The sequence below is a fragment of the Meriones unguiculatus genome, chromosome 6 (genome assembly GCF_030254825.1).
Source record: "Meriones unguiculatus strain TT.TT164.6M chromosome 6, Bangor_MerUng_6.1, whole genome shotgun sequence".
NCBI classification, from domain to species: domain Eukaryota; kingdom Metazoa; phylum Chordata; class Mammalia; order Rodentia; family Muridae; genus Meriones; species Meriones unguiculatus.
Window position 1 is genome coordinate 118,617,310 of NC_083354.1, and position 16,943 is coordinate 118,634,252.

At 39.1% G+C, this 16,943-nt stretch overlaps 1 protein-coding gene across 5 annotated transcripts in view; it reads left to right on the plus strand.

Moving 5' to 3' along the window:
* Tgs1 (trimethylguanosine synthase 1) overlaps positions 1–14,747 on the plus strand; it is a 35,734-nt gene extending 20,987 nt beyond the window's left edge. For 4 of the 5 annotated variants that reach the window (XM_021626459.2, XM_060385927.1, XM_021626460.2 and 1 more), the window contains 6 exons: positions 146–452; positions 3,178–3,333; positions 5,990–6,133; positions 8,236–8,452; positions 9,285–9,363; positions 13,029–14,747. In XM_021626459.2, coding sequence (XP_021482134.1) covers positions 146–452; positions 3,178–3,333; positions 5,990–6,133; positions 8,236–8,452; positions 9,285–9,363; positions 13,029–13,157 — 1,032 coding nt within the window. In that variant the 3' untranslated portion in view covers positions 13,158–14,747. Of the gene's footprint in view, positions 1–145; positions 453–3,177; positions 3,334–5,989; positions 6,134–8,235; positions 8,453–9,284; positions 9,364–9,507; positions 9,758–13,028 lie in introns of all 5 variants that reach the window. The other variant, XR_009592472.1, reaches the window with a different exon arrangement.
* Positions 14,748–16,943: the final 2,196 nt, after the last annotated feature.

Below are 16,943 nucleotides of genomic sequence, written 5' to 3' on the forward strand. Positions count from 1 at the left end.
AATTACTTGTAGCTTGTATGATACATGTATTTCTCTGAGCTAATAATTATGATGGCTTGTTATCAAGTCACACATAGTAAAAGGTGAGAAGATTCTGTTGTCTTTATAGTTAATTGATGTTCTTTATGGTATCTTAAAATTTCAGGTGGAAAAATTCCTAAAATGGGTTAATGAACCAGTAGGTGAGGAGACATCACAGGAGTCTCTTTCTTACAACAAAACACAAGACACTTGCACAAGCAGTGACTCAGAGGAAAAAGACCTGTCCTTGGAGAAAGCTGATGACCTGATGGAGACCAGAGATCCAGACCCTGAAAAATGTCAGACCATCTCTTCAGCCAATGAACTTGAAGCAGAAAAGAGTGAAGGGGCCTCCTTGGTAGCAACTGTTCCAGAGAAGCAGGGTTGTGTAACTGAGGAAATAACAAACTCTCCCCACACAGAAACAGAAGGTAAATAAATGCACCTGCCTTTGTGTGTCCTTTGTTCACACTTTGATAGCATTTATTCCTCGGGATTCTTTCAAGTAGAGAGAATGTGTGTTAATGTGAATGTGCTAATGGCTGTGATTGGTTCTGTGAGTGTTCCTCACTTTTGGTTCATCAGGCTGGATCAAATCTAGGTAAACATGAGAAAACTGTCTGTGTGGACCTTGATCTCTGCTGTCACTCTGTCCCTGGCTGACAATGGTATGTTCCTATTGAAATCGCTGAAGCACCCATTTTCTTCTTGATAATTGCTTTTGTAATGGTTTGGGAGGTCTTAATAGAACATTAACAAAATATATTTGTAGTACTTGGTGCTAATAAATACAAAACTAACATTTTTAGTAGCTAAAATTCCTTTATAAATACAGATGAAAGTGGTGTTTTTACTTAGTTCAGTATTCATTTTGTTGAAACGCTCCATGTTTGTCCTTCTATAACAACTATATTATGGCCCTTCCCTTTCACCGTTAGAGTAGCTTCATCTTTTTTTTAAGATTTTATTTAATTTATGTATGTGCACACCAGAAGAGAGAATCAGATTGCATCACAGATAGTTGTGAGACAGCATGCGGTTGCTGGGAATTGAACTCAGGACCTACTGGAAGAGCAGCCAGTGCTCTTAACTGGCAAACTATCTCTCCAGCCCATAGCTTCATCTCTTGGTTATGGTCACTGTTGCATCAATGAAACACCATAACTAAAGGTAAGTTGGGGAAGAAAGGGTTTATTTGGTTTACATATCCTGAATCACAGTTCTTTTAGAGAAGCCCAGGCAGGGAGATTCAACCCAGGCCGGAACATGGAAGCAAGAATGCAAAGAACATGATGGAGGGCTTCTTACTGCCTTGCTTAGCTTATTAATAGCATCCAGAACCACCAGCCCAGGGGTGGCACCACCCATGGGCTTGGGACCTTCCACATCGGTCAGTAACGAAGAAAATTACTTACAGGCTTGACTACAGCCCCATCTTTAACAGGCAGTTTTTCAGTTGATATTCAATTGATTTTGTCCTCTGAAATTAGTCTAGCTCATGTCAAGTTGACGTAAAACTAAGCCAGTATATGTAATCTAGTTGATTCCTTTCCTTTGTGTGGGCACATATATACCTAAGTCTCCTGTTATCTATCTCCTGCCTTTTTACCGTATAGACTTCAGGTGTTTTATGGTTTTTCATTACCGATGTTAAGCTGTTACGCTGACATTCATCTGCCACTTGGATTCTTAATCTACATGCAGCTGGCCGAAGTGGGTGAAAACAGTACTTTTCCCTCAACACTTTTTGGTTGTTTGCAATGACCTGATGGCCAGAGTAGAACATAGTAGAACATAGTACTATCCTTAAAAAACATTTAAATCTAACGGAGCTTTATTAAAACCATTTATTTATGCAATGGTTTAATTCCATTGCAGTACCCTATCACTCTTCATCTTTTTTTTTTTCTTTTGTTTTTTGAGATGGGTCCTCTCTGTGTAGTCTTACCTGTCCTAGGCTCACTTTGTAGACCAGACTAGCCTCAAACTCACAGAAACCCACCTGCTTCTGCCTCTCTGAGTGCTGGGATTATAAGCATGCACCACCAAGTTCGGCCCACTCTTCTTTAAACATTGCTGCATGGCTCCTTCTAATCTTCTGGAGACTGAAACCTAATACTCAACCAATAATTGTTTATCTAAATAATTATTGACTGGAATTTGACCATACTTCAGAAGCATCTTGTGTTCTCTAAAATTTATATGGCCAGTGCTAGAATTTAGTTGGCCTTGGAAAGATTTTGTCTTTAAATTGAAAAAGGCTGAGCCTGTTGGTACATAACCTACAACATTACCTTCCTTCTCAGGAGTCTAAAGTAAGAGAGCCACAAGTTCAACACTAGCCTGGACAAATTAAGGACCCTACTCAAAATAAAAATTTAAAAAGTGATTGAAGATGTAGTTCAGAATGTTTGCCTACCACAAGGTTCAATTCCCCAGGCCAGCAACACAAAAGGAGTAAAGAAATTCACCAACTAAAGCACTGTTATGGCTGTCGATAATTTTGTATTAGTGTCTTTATTATATGGGCTGAATATTCTGTATTTGACATAGTGGGGACCAGATGTATTTCATGATTCTGGTTTTGGAGGATTTCTAATGTTTATCTGTTATCCCCCATCAGTGGTGTAAGTGAAGTTAGTAAAATAATATGCATTCATTCATCTGTTCCTTGTGTAGGAATAAGAACTTAGAGCTTAGAGGGCTGGAGAGAGGCTCAGCAGTTAAGCGCACTGGCTGCTCATCCAGAGGATGAGGATGGGTTTAATTCCCAGCACCCACACAGTAGCTTACAACTTTAACTCTGGCTCTAGGGCTTCCAACACTCTCACACAGATACACATGTAGGCAAAATACCAATACACATAAAATAAAAAGAAATAAAACAAAGAAAGAATTAGTAAATGCCAGGAACAGTGTGGCAGCAGAGACCAAGGTCCAAACAAATAGAGTTTTCTCAAGCTAACAAATTGACAGGCAAGCTTTGATCTGAAGTGGTGGTATTCTTGCTCTGTACTTGTTCTGTACTTCTCTGTGTTGCCTTATGTATGCTGGTACAGTCCAAAATTGTGATGATTTGATGTGGCTGCTTCTCGGGAATTCCTTTGTTCATTCTCTTTACATACTCAGCGTCTGTATTCTTTGTATCTTATTTAGTTGAAATAAAAAAGAAGAAAAAGAAGAAAAAAGGCAAGAACAAAAAGATAAATGGTCTGCCACCTGAAATAGCCTCTGTTCCAGAGCTGGCAAAATACTGGGCCCAGAGATACAGGCTGTTCTCTCGTTTTGATGATGGGATCAAGTTGGACAAAGGTAAATACAATATAGGTGTGTTATGAGGCTTTATTTAGATGCCACTTCAGATACACAGAAAAGTTGTAAAACGAAATTTTCATATCCTTTTCTGCAGGATATAGCTATTTCTGACATTTACAAAATTCATTCTGTGTGCATGTTGTCTTTCTGATCCAATTCCATGTCATGCCACTCCCTGTTTTTAATTTTGTGTACATTTTCTAAGGACAAGATTTTTGCTGTGATACTAATCAAGGCCTGGGACTGGTCCTTATTAGAACAAGAAAATAAATGAAAGATAGCAAGTTCTCCCTGTTACCGTAAAGGAGCATGTTGTGCATTAGTTTTCATGGTGCCTTAGCTTCCTTTAATCTGTAGTAGTTCCTCAGACTCTCACGCCTGGGGCTTCACTTGAGCCAGGCAGGTACTCTCCCACTGAGGCAGGCCCGCAACATGACTTTGACATTTTTAAGGAATATTGTTCATTGTTCTGTGTAGTATCACTCAATTACATATATACAAAAATTTATGTTTTAATTTTAGGTTTAATCGGTATGTGTAGCATCTTATACAAGGTAGCAAAAGTATGTAGGTTATTAAAAAGAATGTCTGATGAAGACATTCCTAATGTAGAAATTTATAATTTAATTAATTAGCACTGAAAGCTTGAAATTTTCCTTCTCCGATCTTTGTTTTAAGATTTTTTATTTATTTTACGTATATGAGTGCTCTATTTTAATGCATACCAGAAGAGGAAATCAGATTTCATTGCAGATGGTTGGGAGCCACCATGTGGTTGCTGGGGAGTGAACTCAAGATTGCTGAAAAAGCAACCAGTAGTCTTAATCGCAGAGTGATCTCTTGATTCCCCCCCTTCCCTGATCTTAAAAAGACTTAATTTAGTCTCACAGCCTGACACTGATTTTCATAATGAAACTAACTAAATATCTTTATTAAGTATCAACATCTGGAGGCCTTGCTGTCTTGTAGTGTTGGTGATTCTGTACTCCCTGTATAATTTGTAATATAGTGTGCGCTACAGAAAGTATATGGAAATTTATTAGGGGAAAAAAATAAAAGTTTACCTTCTTCAGGTAATGGAGAGCCTTTTAAACTTTTAGTAAGTAGTGAGAACAGGAAAACTTACACATCGTTTTGTTCAAAGAAGTTTCTGAGAAAAGTAGCTCTTCTGGTAGAAAGGCAGGGTGGCATTTCACTTCTGAGGATGGCAAAGGCTCTGCTATTCCTATTGTGCTAAAGCAGCCTCCTGCTCACTGGCTGTTACTCTTTGTTATTTTTCTGACATTTAAAACATGGAAATTTGGCATGCACACTGTGGTCAGATCCATAAAGGCAAAGCGCTTATAAATAATAATAAAAATTTTTGAAAACATGTAAATGTTCCCAATGTCAATAGAAATCTGAGTTCTCTCTATGATGTGAATAAAATAATTGAGAAACTCACCATATAGGAAGCAGCTAGCCAGTTAGAACTTACCAATTCCCATAGCTGATAAACAGTAGTTAGTGCCTTAAAGAAAAAAGTTGTGCTTATATATGATTGCTAAAGAAATATGGATATCTTACAAATGAATCAGGAATTAGCCACTTTGTAGAGCCTTTCTCTAAAGCTAGGTAGTTCGTGTTTTTTATGTGTATGTGTGTGGGTACAGGGTGCGCCCTGAGTATGGTGGAGAGATGAGGGTATCAGATCCAGTAGAGCTGAAGTTAGAGGTGGTTATAGCCCACCACCCTCTGTGGACATGGAACTAACAGGCCCCTTAAAAAAGCAGTACAAGCTTTTTTTAAAAAAAAAATTTATTAATTACAGTTTATTTACTTTGTATCCCAGCTTTAGCCCCCTCTCTCGTCCCCTCCCAAGCCCACCTCCTCTCCTTCTCCTCTGCCCCTCCCCCAGTCCACTGATAGGAGAGGTCCTCCTCCCCTTCCATCTCACCCTAATCTATCAGATCTCATCAGGACTGGCTGTATTATCTTCCTGTGGCCTGGTAAGTCTGCTCCCCCCTCAGGGGTAGGTAATCAAAGAGCTAGCCGCTGAGTTCAGGTCAGAAACACTCCCTGTTCCCATTACTAGGGAACCCTCTTGGACACTGAGCTGCCACGGGCTACATCTGTGCAGGGTTTCTAGGTTATCTCCATGAATGGTCCTTGGTTGGAGTATCAGTTTCAGAAAAAACCCCTATGCCCAGATTTTTTGGTTCTGTTGCTCTCCTTGTGGAACTCCTGTCCCCTCCAGGTCTTTCTATCTCCCCCTTCTTTCTTAAGTTTCCCTGCACTCTGTCCAAAGTTTGGCTATGAGCCTCCGCATCTACTTTGATACCCTGCTGGGTAGAGTCTTTCAAAAGCCTTCTCTAATAGGCTCCTGTCCTGTTCCCTCTTTTTTTTCCCTCTTTCGATAGCCCTCCCATTTGCCTTTCTAAATGAGGGTGGATCATCTTACCCAGGGTCCTCCTCCTTGATTAGTTTCTTTAGGTGTACAGATTTTAGTGTAGTTACCCTATATTATACAGTACAAGCTTTTAACTGAGCTCCTAACTGCTAAGCCATTTCTCTAGATCCCAAACGAAGTTTCTTTAACTTGTGCAATATGGTTTCTTTTTCATGCTTGGATTCTTGGAATTGAACGTTTTGCAAAAATATTCTCCCTTTACAGAGGGCTGGTTTTCGGTTACTCCTGAGAAGATTGCTGAGCACATTGCTGGCCGTGTCAGTCAGTCCTTCAAATGTGACATTGTAGTAGACGCTTTCTGTGGAGTTGGAGGAAATACCATTCAGTTTGCTTTAACAGGGAAAAGAGGTAATATAGTCATTCGGCCAAGAACTGCTTTGCTTTCAATTTATGCAGAGAATATTCTTTTGTTCATATCTTTGATGAAATTTAATATATAATTGATAATTATACCAAATATTCAAGCAATAGCCTACTGTGTTTATTATTCATCTTGCATACTTTGTTTAGCAAGTACTTCACAATGTATTCATTTAGTCAACAGCCATAAATTACATCTTTTACTGTCTTTTGAGACATAAAAAGATGAGTAATTGCACAGGATTTTATGGACACACCTACTCATCTCTGGAGCCAAGATTCTAGCACTATATAAAAGTAATATGTAATGGTTGTTAGAATCAATGTGCAATGGATAGGGAAAACAAGCTTTATCTCTGACTCAGTGGCTTTATGACTCTTGACATAATTCAACTTTGAAGGACACGTTAAATTCACATAGTCTTAGGATACTTTTCAACTATAAAACCCAAAGCTCCAAAACATTCTGATTGTTTAGACCAGTGAGGTAACTCAGCGAGCACCACATACATAAATAAATAAGTACATAAATAAATAAGTAAATGCTTTTTAAAATTAATAGAGGGCTAGAGAGATTGATCAGCTGTTAAAGGATAGGCTCACAACCAAAAGTAAAAATTAATGGAATGTTCTCATGGAATATGGGGATGCATATGAGCACTTGGGAGACAAGAAGAAAAGTTGCAAATTTTTGAGACTGAAATGAGCTACAGAGATTACCATACCTCTGGCCCCTCAAAAAATAATGTTTTCTAAATACCTGGGACTGAAGATGTAGCCTGATAGAGCCCTTGAACTTTTTAATGTTAATTGGGAAAGCAAAATATGAATCTGGAAGCAGAGTAGAGAAGTCAGAAAAATGATGTCTAAATTTGCCCATTAGTTTTAAGATCAGAGCTGATAAGCTGTGATCTTGATTCTGCTACGCTTGTGCTCCAGGCATGCAGGATATTTGCTAACTTTACATGGTTTCCCAGTAACCTAGATAAAAACAGCTTTCACATTTACCAGGAAAGTAATTATTTTCTTGTCCTCCACTAATTCAAGATTTTAAAATTCTCAGATTCTTTTTTTCAGATAAGCCACATATATATATTTTCAAGCAATATTTTTTCAAGTGAAAAAAAATATATATATACACATAATAAATATATATAAAATATATATATATAATATTTTTCCTCAAAAGTTATCAAATTTTCCCTTTTAGCATTTTGTTATAAGACAGTGATTACAACATGATAAACAAGTCTGGAAATTTTCTCTAAATATCATGGAAAATGTGTGTATTATAGATTAGTTTCTTAATTGATAAGGTTTATGGTAGGGTTTATGTAGCTTAGCACACGTTTGGTAAAGAAAGATATTTAATGTGGATCTTAAAGGAAGGCTAGTGCCATATTCTTACTGTTGATTCCCTCTATAGCAATGGTTCTCAACCTGTAGGGTTGTGACTCCCAAAGGGGTCATACCAGATATTTACATTATGATTCATAACAGTAGTGAAATTACAGTTATGCAGTAGCAACAAAAATAATTTTATGGCTGGGGTCACCACAATATGAGAAACATTCAAAGGATTGTAGCATTAGGAAGGTTGAGAACCACTGCTCTGTAGCTTCTTGGTGTCATTTTATCACTCGCCTTTACAGATTTCTAGACCCTGGGAAGAAAAGGAAGTAGGTAGCTAACACTGGGTCTTCCTAGTGCTGTGATGACATAGCCTCTACTCTGGCAGCATGTAGGACTAGAGACATTGACTTGGTTTAAGGAATTGGTCTTTTCTGGAAGCTTTATTGAGCTTTATATGCAGGTAGCAGCATTTATAAGCATTTATTGTTCCAACTTTTATAGCACCCACCCACCCCCTCCCCAAAAGACCATGCTTTGATGGCTGGGCAAGATAACATGGAAGCCTGTTCTTTAGATAATGTTTTCTTGGTACAAACTATATGTGAACCCTATTAATTTAAATAAATGTTAACTAATTTGTGTGTGCACGTCTCCTAAGTCTTTTTTTTTTCAAAGTGCTTTATTCAGAAAACCATCTCCGTGTCAATGACCATTTTTTTTTCTTTTTGTATTTTTAGTGATTGCCATTGATATTGACCCTGTTAAGATTGATCTTGCTCGGAATAATGCAGAAGTTTATGGGATAGCAGATAAGATAGAGTTTATATGTGGAGATTTCCTGCTGTTGGCTCCATGTTTAAAGGCTGATGTTGTGTTCCTAAGCCCTCCTTGGGGGGGTCCAGATTATGCTACTGCAGAGACCTTCGATATTAGGACGATGATGTCTCCTGATGGATATCCTTTGGAAGACCTAACAAATGCTTTCAGAGAGGAAAGGTCTCTCTGTGCGTGTGTATGTGGAGAGAGAGAGAGAGAGAGAGAGAGAGAGAGAGAAAGGTATTAGCTAATCACATTTGATGAATTCCTTTGTGTTTTACACAGAAAACAATTTGTGTGGAGCCAGCCAAGTGTCTCAGCTGGTAAAGGCACATGCTCCACAAACCTGGCAACCTGAACCCATGTAAAGGTACAAGAAGAGAGTTTTCCACTGATGCACCCAGGAACCACATGTACACATACTCTAATAATAACAGTAGTAACAAAAACAAACACTGTAAAAATTTGTATGTTTGACAAACATACACTGTAAAAATTATGTGTCAGTTGATCAATAGATGTATGTATGGATATACTTAGATCTCTGTTACTAGCCATTGTAAAGCAAGACATAAGCTATAGTTCCTGAGTATGGGGAAAAAAACAGGATTTGCTAGTTTCATGAGGATGGCTTGACAGTATGGCTGCTGATTCATGATATAAATGCTGTACAGCCAAATTCCCAAGGTCTAGGTCTGCCCTACTAAACCTGCCTTGAGAATTATAGATGAACTTACTATTTGGAATTAGTAGAAACTGAAAGTTTCTTCAGAACCTCAGGTCTATTGGAAGTGGACTTCAGCATGCAAAACCTTATACTAAAAGCAGCTAAATCTAATAATCAGGTGCTGTTGCTGGATTCCAAATCTTGTGTCTAATTCTTGGGATGAAAATACGTGCACTTGATGCATGAAAAATGAATGTCTCTTTCTGCTCAGAAATTAACTTTTTATCCTTAACTGTTGGTTACCTTTGAAATTTTCAGGCTTTCCCAGAAGATCACTAATAATATTGTTTATTTTCTTCCAAGAAACGCTGATATTGACCAGGTAAGCCACTGCTGAGGAGATTCTGTGCGCCTCTGCTTATTTGTTAGGAAGGATGGGCAGACAAGGATATGGGGTAATTTCCTTACTAGAGAACCTGCTGTGAGAAGTCCCTGTCTTGTCTCTTCCATCCCTCTACCACCATAGCTCCTGAGGAGGAGGATGAAGTTGGATTGGCAGGATGACTAATGATGTCATGTTACAGAGACTTCATGGCAGCTGTCCAAGACCTATAGAAGAATTTTAATTCAGAACATGGCTGCTCTGGCAAAATATCACATCCAAAGACCTTCTAGGTCTATGTGATCTGCCTGGAATACAAACACGCCTTTAATCCCAGGAGACAGGCAAGCAGATCTCTGAGCTCAAGGCCAGCCTGGTATAAAGCAAGTTTCAGGTAAAGAAAAGCTTATGTACTGGCTTAGTGCTACACACCTTTAATCCTAGCACTTAGGAGACAGAGGCATGGAGATCTGAGTTCTAATCAGTTTGGTTGAGTTAATAAGTTGAGAAGCAGTGCAGTGCAGTGGAGTTGAGTTCATGAGAGTTTAGTTCTTGGAATTCAGAGGCAGTTTTTACAAGAGTTTTACAGAGAAGATTGAAGTCAGGACAAGCTAGACACGGGTGAAGACAGAATGAGCCAGAGACTAAAAAGGAACAGCTGAGTTGAACCAGCCAGCCAGAGTTCAGAAAGAACTAGAAAGGGTGAACTTATTCTGTAGAAAGGATGAGGTTAGTAAGTCTCAGAGGCTGAGAGAGCATTCTGGGCTTAGATTGGATTGTATGGAGGTTAGAGGCTTCAGACTAGGCCTAGGTTAGCACACAGAGGCAGTAAGCCCAGAGACTACAATTACATCAGGAGAGTAAAGGCCCACCTTTACTATATTTTAGAAAATAGTAACCCTGCTAAAGAGGTAAGACGTAGGTATACTGGCTCATAATACCAGCACTTGGCAAAAACAGGAGGGTCACTGTGAGTAGGAAGGGGAAAAATAAGGAAGTAGGCTGCCTTTAACTTGACCAGGAACAATTTTAACTGTCCTCACCATCTCTTGTCCTTTTATTAGAGCACCTGTTTACCTCATGTTGGTCCTCTTTATAATTTTACTGTTTTAGACTTTACTTTTTCCTTCTAAATCACCTGTCTGTCCTTTCAACTCATGTATGTTCATTTCTTACCAAGTTCAGTTTGTATGTTTTACCTGTGTTTTCTCATTCTTATCTAAGAGTCTTAAAGTTTTGGCTGAATAGATTTTTCTATCCACTAAAGATAACCCTAATCTACTAAGAAAAATTCTCTATCTTATTTTCTGGGATGATGCCCAAGCATAAATTGTTCTTAGCCCCCCAAGTAATTATAATGTCCTCCATAGTTGAAATTCTCACGGTTATAAAAAGATTAAATGAAAAAGCTGAGTGCTTAGACTGAGTTAGAGGGAAATGAATTTGGCTGAGTTAGAGGGAAGTGAAATTGTCGCTATTTATGATCTACTTGGCCAAGCATTAAGCCTCCCAAGATATAATGTGTGAATGTCATCCGTGTTCTCATCAGCCTTCATGTTGAACCTATTATCTGTTACTTGTGTAACTGCTTTCTAGGCTTAGGCAGCCATGATGCTCCAAAACTGTCCTAAGAGGTTATATGATCTTGATCAGCTAAATCTTGGTCCTTAATAGTACAGACTCAATTTGGGTATTTCAGTAGCAATATCCACCCCCCTCACACAGGATTTCTCTATGTAACAGCCCTGGCTATAGTCCAATGCTGGCCTTGAACTCAAAGATCTGCTTGCTTCTGCTTGCCAAGTGCTGGGATTAAAGGTGAGTGCCACCCCAGCCTGGCTAGAAAGCCAATTTTAATATGAAAGTTTCAGTGATTAAATTTATTTTAACACAAAGAAAAATTAGCTTGCTTTTTCCTTTTGTTTTGCCCTCAAAATCTGTCAGAATTAGACTTACGGGAACTAGGGAGATGGTTCCTTTGGTAAAGTGGGTGAAGAGCAGTTGAGAAAAGGAAAATACCTGTTGTCAAATTCTGCCCTCAACACAATACGTGTACGCATTTTCATACACCTCACATCTTACTTGAATGCGAGTACCCATGTAGACACCATCCACAAGCACACAGCATTAGACTCCATAGTTGCTTTGTGTTTTCTGCCTCTAGAGGGAGTAGTGACACTAGAAAATGATAAAGGAAAGCGCTTGGTATGAACTGTAGATGAAATTGCTGCACTGGGAAGTCAATTTTTTTTTTTAGCACAAAATATATCCATGTATGAGGTTTTTAACATGAAAGGAGATCGAAATGCAAGCTTGAAAATATGAGGAGTTGGTTATGAGCCTGCCATTTGAAATTCAGGCTGCATTTTTCTCTAAATAGATCTGTAGCAGGCATTTAATTTCCATTTCAGAGTGGATATGCTACATTCTACTCACTACTAAATGAGTATGCTCATAGAACCTGTCTTAAAAAATGTTGCATGTGGGAGATGATGCCCATTGATTTTTCACTTATCTATCTATCTATCTATCTATCTATTTTAGCCAGTAAGATATTTTTTGGGTGTCCTGTTGCCTTAACCTCTCCTCTTGTTCCCTTTTTCTTTTGGAGTTGTTCTAGACATGTATCCCTTATTATCCAATATCACACTATAAAACTAAAACTAATTTGTTCAAAACATCTTACATTCATTGACTTATGAACAGGAAGGTAGATAGGTAGAGAAGAATAAGGATGTTATTGAAAATACTTCCAAAGTTGTTTTTGTTTTGTTTTTTGTTTTTTGTTTTTCTGTTAAAGTGTGTTTGAATGTGTGCCGTGTATGTGGATGGCACGTGAAGGCAGAAGAAGTATCAGAACCCTTAGCACTGTGGTTACAGATGTGAGCTACCCAACATGGGTGCTAGAACCAAACTCAAGATCATCAAGGACTTTTAACCTGAGCCACTTTTTTCAGCCCTAAAAACATTTCTAAAACGTGCTATGTAAAAATCTAGTGTGCATCTGAATAACTAGAACTACTTAAGAGTCTCTTACATGATTCTCTTATTTGGAAAATATTTTGACTACAACTAAATTCAGTTCATTAGCATTTTTTAAAGTAGAAAATTATAGCCTTACTAGTTTCTAAATGTTTCAGTTAATGAAAGATCAAAATATTCTGCATTAAACTAACAGTAGAAATACATTTTAAAACCATATCCATATGGTAAATACTATGAAGTTGTTCTAGCAGATGGGAGACCCTTACTTTAGGCCCAGATACCAGAAGCGTAAAAGAGTCTTAAAGGTGGGGTTGGGTTGGGTGTATGGAGGGAATACAGACTTGGTATTAAATTAACTGTGCCACATTGTAGCTATATACCAGCTTGGTGGATAGTACCTCTGACATTCATATGAGTCCTCTGTATGTATTATTGGATTATAAAGGTAGTCTTCCTCTTACTGATGGTATAATTGGGCTTGGGTAGCTGTTTTGAAAGTCCTGTTTGTGCTGAGCGTGATAGTGGACACCTTAATCTTAAGGGGCAGGGTATGAGTTTGAGGACAGCCTGATCTACATGGTGAGTAGGCCTGCCAGAGCTATTTAATGAGACCATGCCTCAAGAAAAAAGAAAGAAATTAATTCTGCTTGTATGCATAACTTGTGTGTTTTGCCTCACAGGTGGCATCATTGGCTGGTCCTGGAGGGCAAGTGGAAATAGAACAGAATTTTCTTAACAACAAATTGAAGACGATCACTGCATACTTTGGTGACCTGATCAGGAGGCCAGCCTCTGAAGCAGAAGTGTGATGCTGTAAAGCACAGAAAGATCATGTGGAGTGAGACTGGCGTTCAAGCGAGAGACGCTGGGAAGGTCTTCCTAGGCCCCTTGATATTGTGTGAACATGTGGTATGGAAACTTGTGAGTTGTAAAGAATGCTTATGACACCGCTTCATGTCCCTGAGTAATGTGAACTGAGCTGTGTTAGCTTTAAAACAGTGAGCATCAGGTCAGGGTGGGGTGCCTATAATGCCAGCACTTTAGAAGTGAAGGCGGAAAGGTCATGAGTTCAGGGTCATCCTGTGCTGCCTGCCGTACAACTCAGGGCCAGCCTGAGTTACATCGTGAGAACCTGCTTCAAAAAAAAATAAAAAACAATCATAAAAAGTCTAAGCATGTCCCTGAGTTCAAATTAAGTGCATCTGTGTATATATGTATGTTTTTATTCTTTAACTATGTTTTGATTTAACATCATTGTGTGTATGTAAATAATTATTGCTTTTTTAAAATGCAAAGAAAAACCAGTTCTATCTATACATTTTCCCCTATTGAAATAATGTTACCAATTTAATGCTAAAACAAGAAAAGTACAACTCCCACCATTTTACCTACCTTTTATTTAACTATCTAAAAATAATCGCAGTTAATGGTATTTTGGTTTTTACTTTTTTATTACATTTTTATTTTGTCTTCGTGTGTGCGTGTGTAGAGGTCGGAGGACAATTTGCAGGCATCTCTTTACTTCTACGATGGGGGTCATGGAAATCAAGTTTAGGTCATCAGCCTTTATAGTAAGAGTCTTTACCTACTAAGCCATCCCGCTGGTGCCCCTGCTGATAATTCTTCTGAAGAAAAGACTGTAGTATACCAGTGTGTCCTGATACAGTTTCCCTTTGATGCACTTCCTGTTCATTCAGTGCCTTCCCTTTTTGGATACTTAATATATATTTTATTAAATAGCTGCTTGAGAGAAGGAGTGTGTGTGTGTTTGTGTGCACATGCACCATGTACACAGGTGCCCACAGGGGAGAGTGTTGGGTGGCTTGGAGCTGGAGTTACAAGTGATTGTGATCTGTCCAGTGTGGTTGCTGGGAAATACACTTGGGTCCTCTGGAAGTGGAAGGAAGTTCTCTCTCCAGCCCAAGATGCTTTTTCTTTTTAATCAATGTTTTTACTTTTCTGGTTTGGTATGTTTTTGTTTTTGTTTTCAGATAATCTCCTGTAACCCAAACTGGCCTCAAGTTTTCTGTGTTGCTGAGGATGACGTTGTACTCCTAGCCCATTGACATACCTGGCTTCTCAGTGTATCTTGAAGGCCGTTTCAGTACATACATGTCAGTCTACCTCGTTTCTTAAATGGCTATCTTGTAGTCCATCGTCTGTATGTATAAACGGTTCTCTACTGAGAGCCACACAAGCTGTTTTTATGGTTTTGTCATTACCAACTGTTATATAGTTACTGTCTTTCCTTACAATATTTGCTGTTAAACAGGTATTTCAATTGGTAAGTTTCTAGCAGTTAGACCGCTGGGGTTTGTACATTTCAGCCTTGATTTAAAAAAAAAAAAAAAAAAAAAGACCAAATTGTTTCAATAAAGTTCAACTTGCTTTTAGGCTTATTTATCTCAATTTTTGTTTTATTTCTTTCCTTTAGCTAGAGGTGTGTGTGTGTGTGTGTGTGTGTGTGTGTGTGTGTGTCTTCACAAATAGACAGCAAGAGTGTGAGGCAGCTGGAAATTGTTTAAATGCAGGAGAACGATGAATCAAAATGAAGAAAGCCCAGTTGGAATAGTTTAGCATTAAGAGGGGTTTCCTAGGACTAAAAAAAGACTCAGTAGTTAAGAGTCCTGCTCTTGCAGAGGACCTGCGCTCACTTTCCAGCACCCAGAGAGCTTTACTTAGGTGTCACCTTGAGAGAAACCTGTCGTGTAAAACTGGGCTAACTGGTTCCTGAGAACATAGGACAATCAAATTAGCATATCTTTACTCCACCTTTTACCATCTCAGGTGAGAGGGACCTGAAGAGAGACACAGAGCAAGAATGCCAACACTTAAAGGAACAGGGAGAGGTAGCCCCGCCATACCTGGAAGCAGACCTCATCAAATAATAAATGATAGTAAGGAGTTCAGTAGCCCTGGGTATGCTGTCTAGTTTTATGTCAACTTGACACAAGCTGGAGTCACTGAAGAGGGGGGGATAGATCAGGCCTATGGGATGTTCACTGATTGATGTGGGAGGGCCCAGCCCATTGTAGTTGAGGCCATCCTTGAACTGGTAGTGAAAGTGGGATGAGCAAGCCAGTAAGCAGCACTCCATGGCTTCTGCATCACCTCCTGCTTCCAGGTTTCTGCCCTGTTTTAGTTTCTGTCCTGACTTCCTTCAGTGATGGGCTATGATGTGAAAGTGTAAGCCAAATAAACCCTTTTCTTCCCAACTTGCCTTTGGTCATGGTGTATCATCACAGCAATAGTAACCCAACTAAGACTGGGCCAGAAGACTGCAGTAGACTAGCTTCTAAAGCCAGCCATGAGGTTCAGTGCTATTGAGTTTAAACTTCAAAGCCCCAGTGTAAGACTTGGCATCAAAGCATCATGCACTAGCACGGTGATGAACATTTAATAGACTTTGAAAGTATGGGAGCAATTCTGCCTGTACAGATCTCATTGATGTGCTGGCTTCCCCCACTCCCAATGTATCTTGAGAACCAATTCCCAGCTATAGTGTAACACTCCTAGAGGGGCTAAACTGGACAGTCTGGGAAGCGTCTGAGAACCTATCCAGGCCAGACTGTAGAGCTCAGTGTGGCCAGCAGAGGCCCCTGGTGAGGTACAGAACTGAAGCCTGCTCCAGCAGGCTTCAGCCACCTGGCAAAAACAAGCTTAGCTATGGCATGAATCAGAGGAAGTTCAACTGACCTTTTACCCAACCCACATATATACATGATGGTCTCCAATTTTCAAAGACCATGGAAAGAAGCTACTCGAACGTTTAGTATTTTGTCGCGCGCAATCCTTTGCCGATAAGGAAGACGCGGCAACCGAAGATTTGTCCAGCAGAATCTTTATTATGAAGCTCTTGAAAGTAGATGGAGAAGGACCTCAAGCCTTGTGAGTGCTCTGCTTAAATAGCCCGCAGGGCTACGTGCTCGTCTGTAATTGGTGCTCCGCACAATACCCAATTAGCATGTGTTCTCTGATAGGGAGAGCACTCAAATCCATATTAGCATCCTGTGGCGCATGCGCTGCTGCAAGATACAGCACTGACAAGAAGAACCAGGAAACAGGAAGCCAGCGCCATCTTGTAATGGCGAATGCGGCTCCCGACAGTATTTTTCCCTTGTATTTTTCTAGTTACTTGGTTTGGGTTTTATTATACTTTTAGAAGTATTTTTTAGTGTACCCTTTCTCGGACCATCTTTAAGGGCTGTATTCAGAAATCCAGAACATGACCTGGATGGAGAGCAGAAGAATCATCTCTTAAAAATTTATTAACTTTGCAAATATATCAATATATTTTGGTTTATATACATTAAGCTAAAAGAAACTCCTTTACACAGTTTGTGAGAAGTCAGCATGTATATTTGACTTAAAATTTCTATAGTGTTTCCTGCAGAAGGAATGAAGATTAAATTCAGAGGTTTTGTTTAAAAAAAAAAAACATAAAAGTATTTTTTACTTTATTGAATTTTGGAGGGATGTTGTTTTGCTTAATGTGGATGAGTGTTTTGCTTATGTGTATGTATATGCTGTAATGAATGTCCAGTGTCTATTGAGGCTAGAAGAGGGTATCAGGTCTTCTAGAACTGGGGTTACAG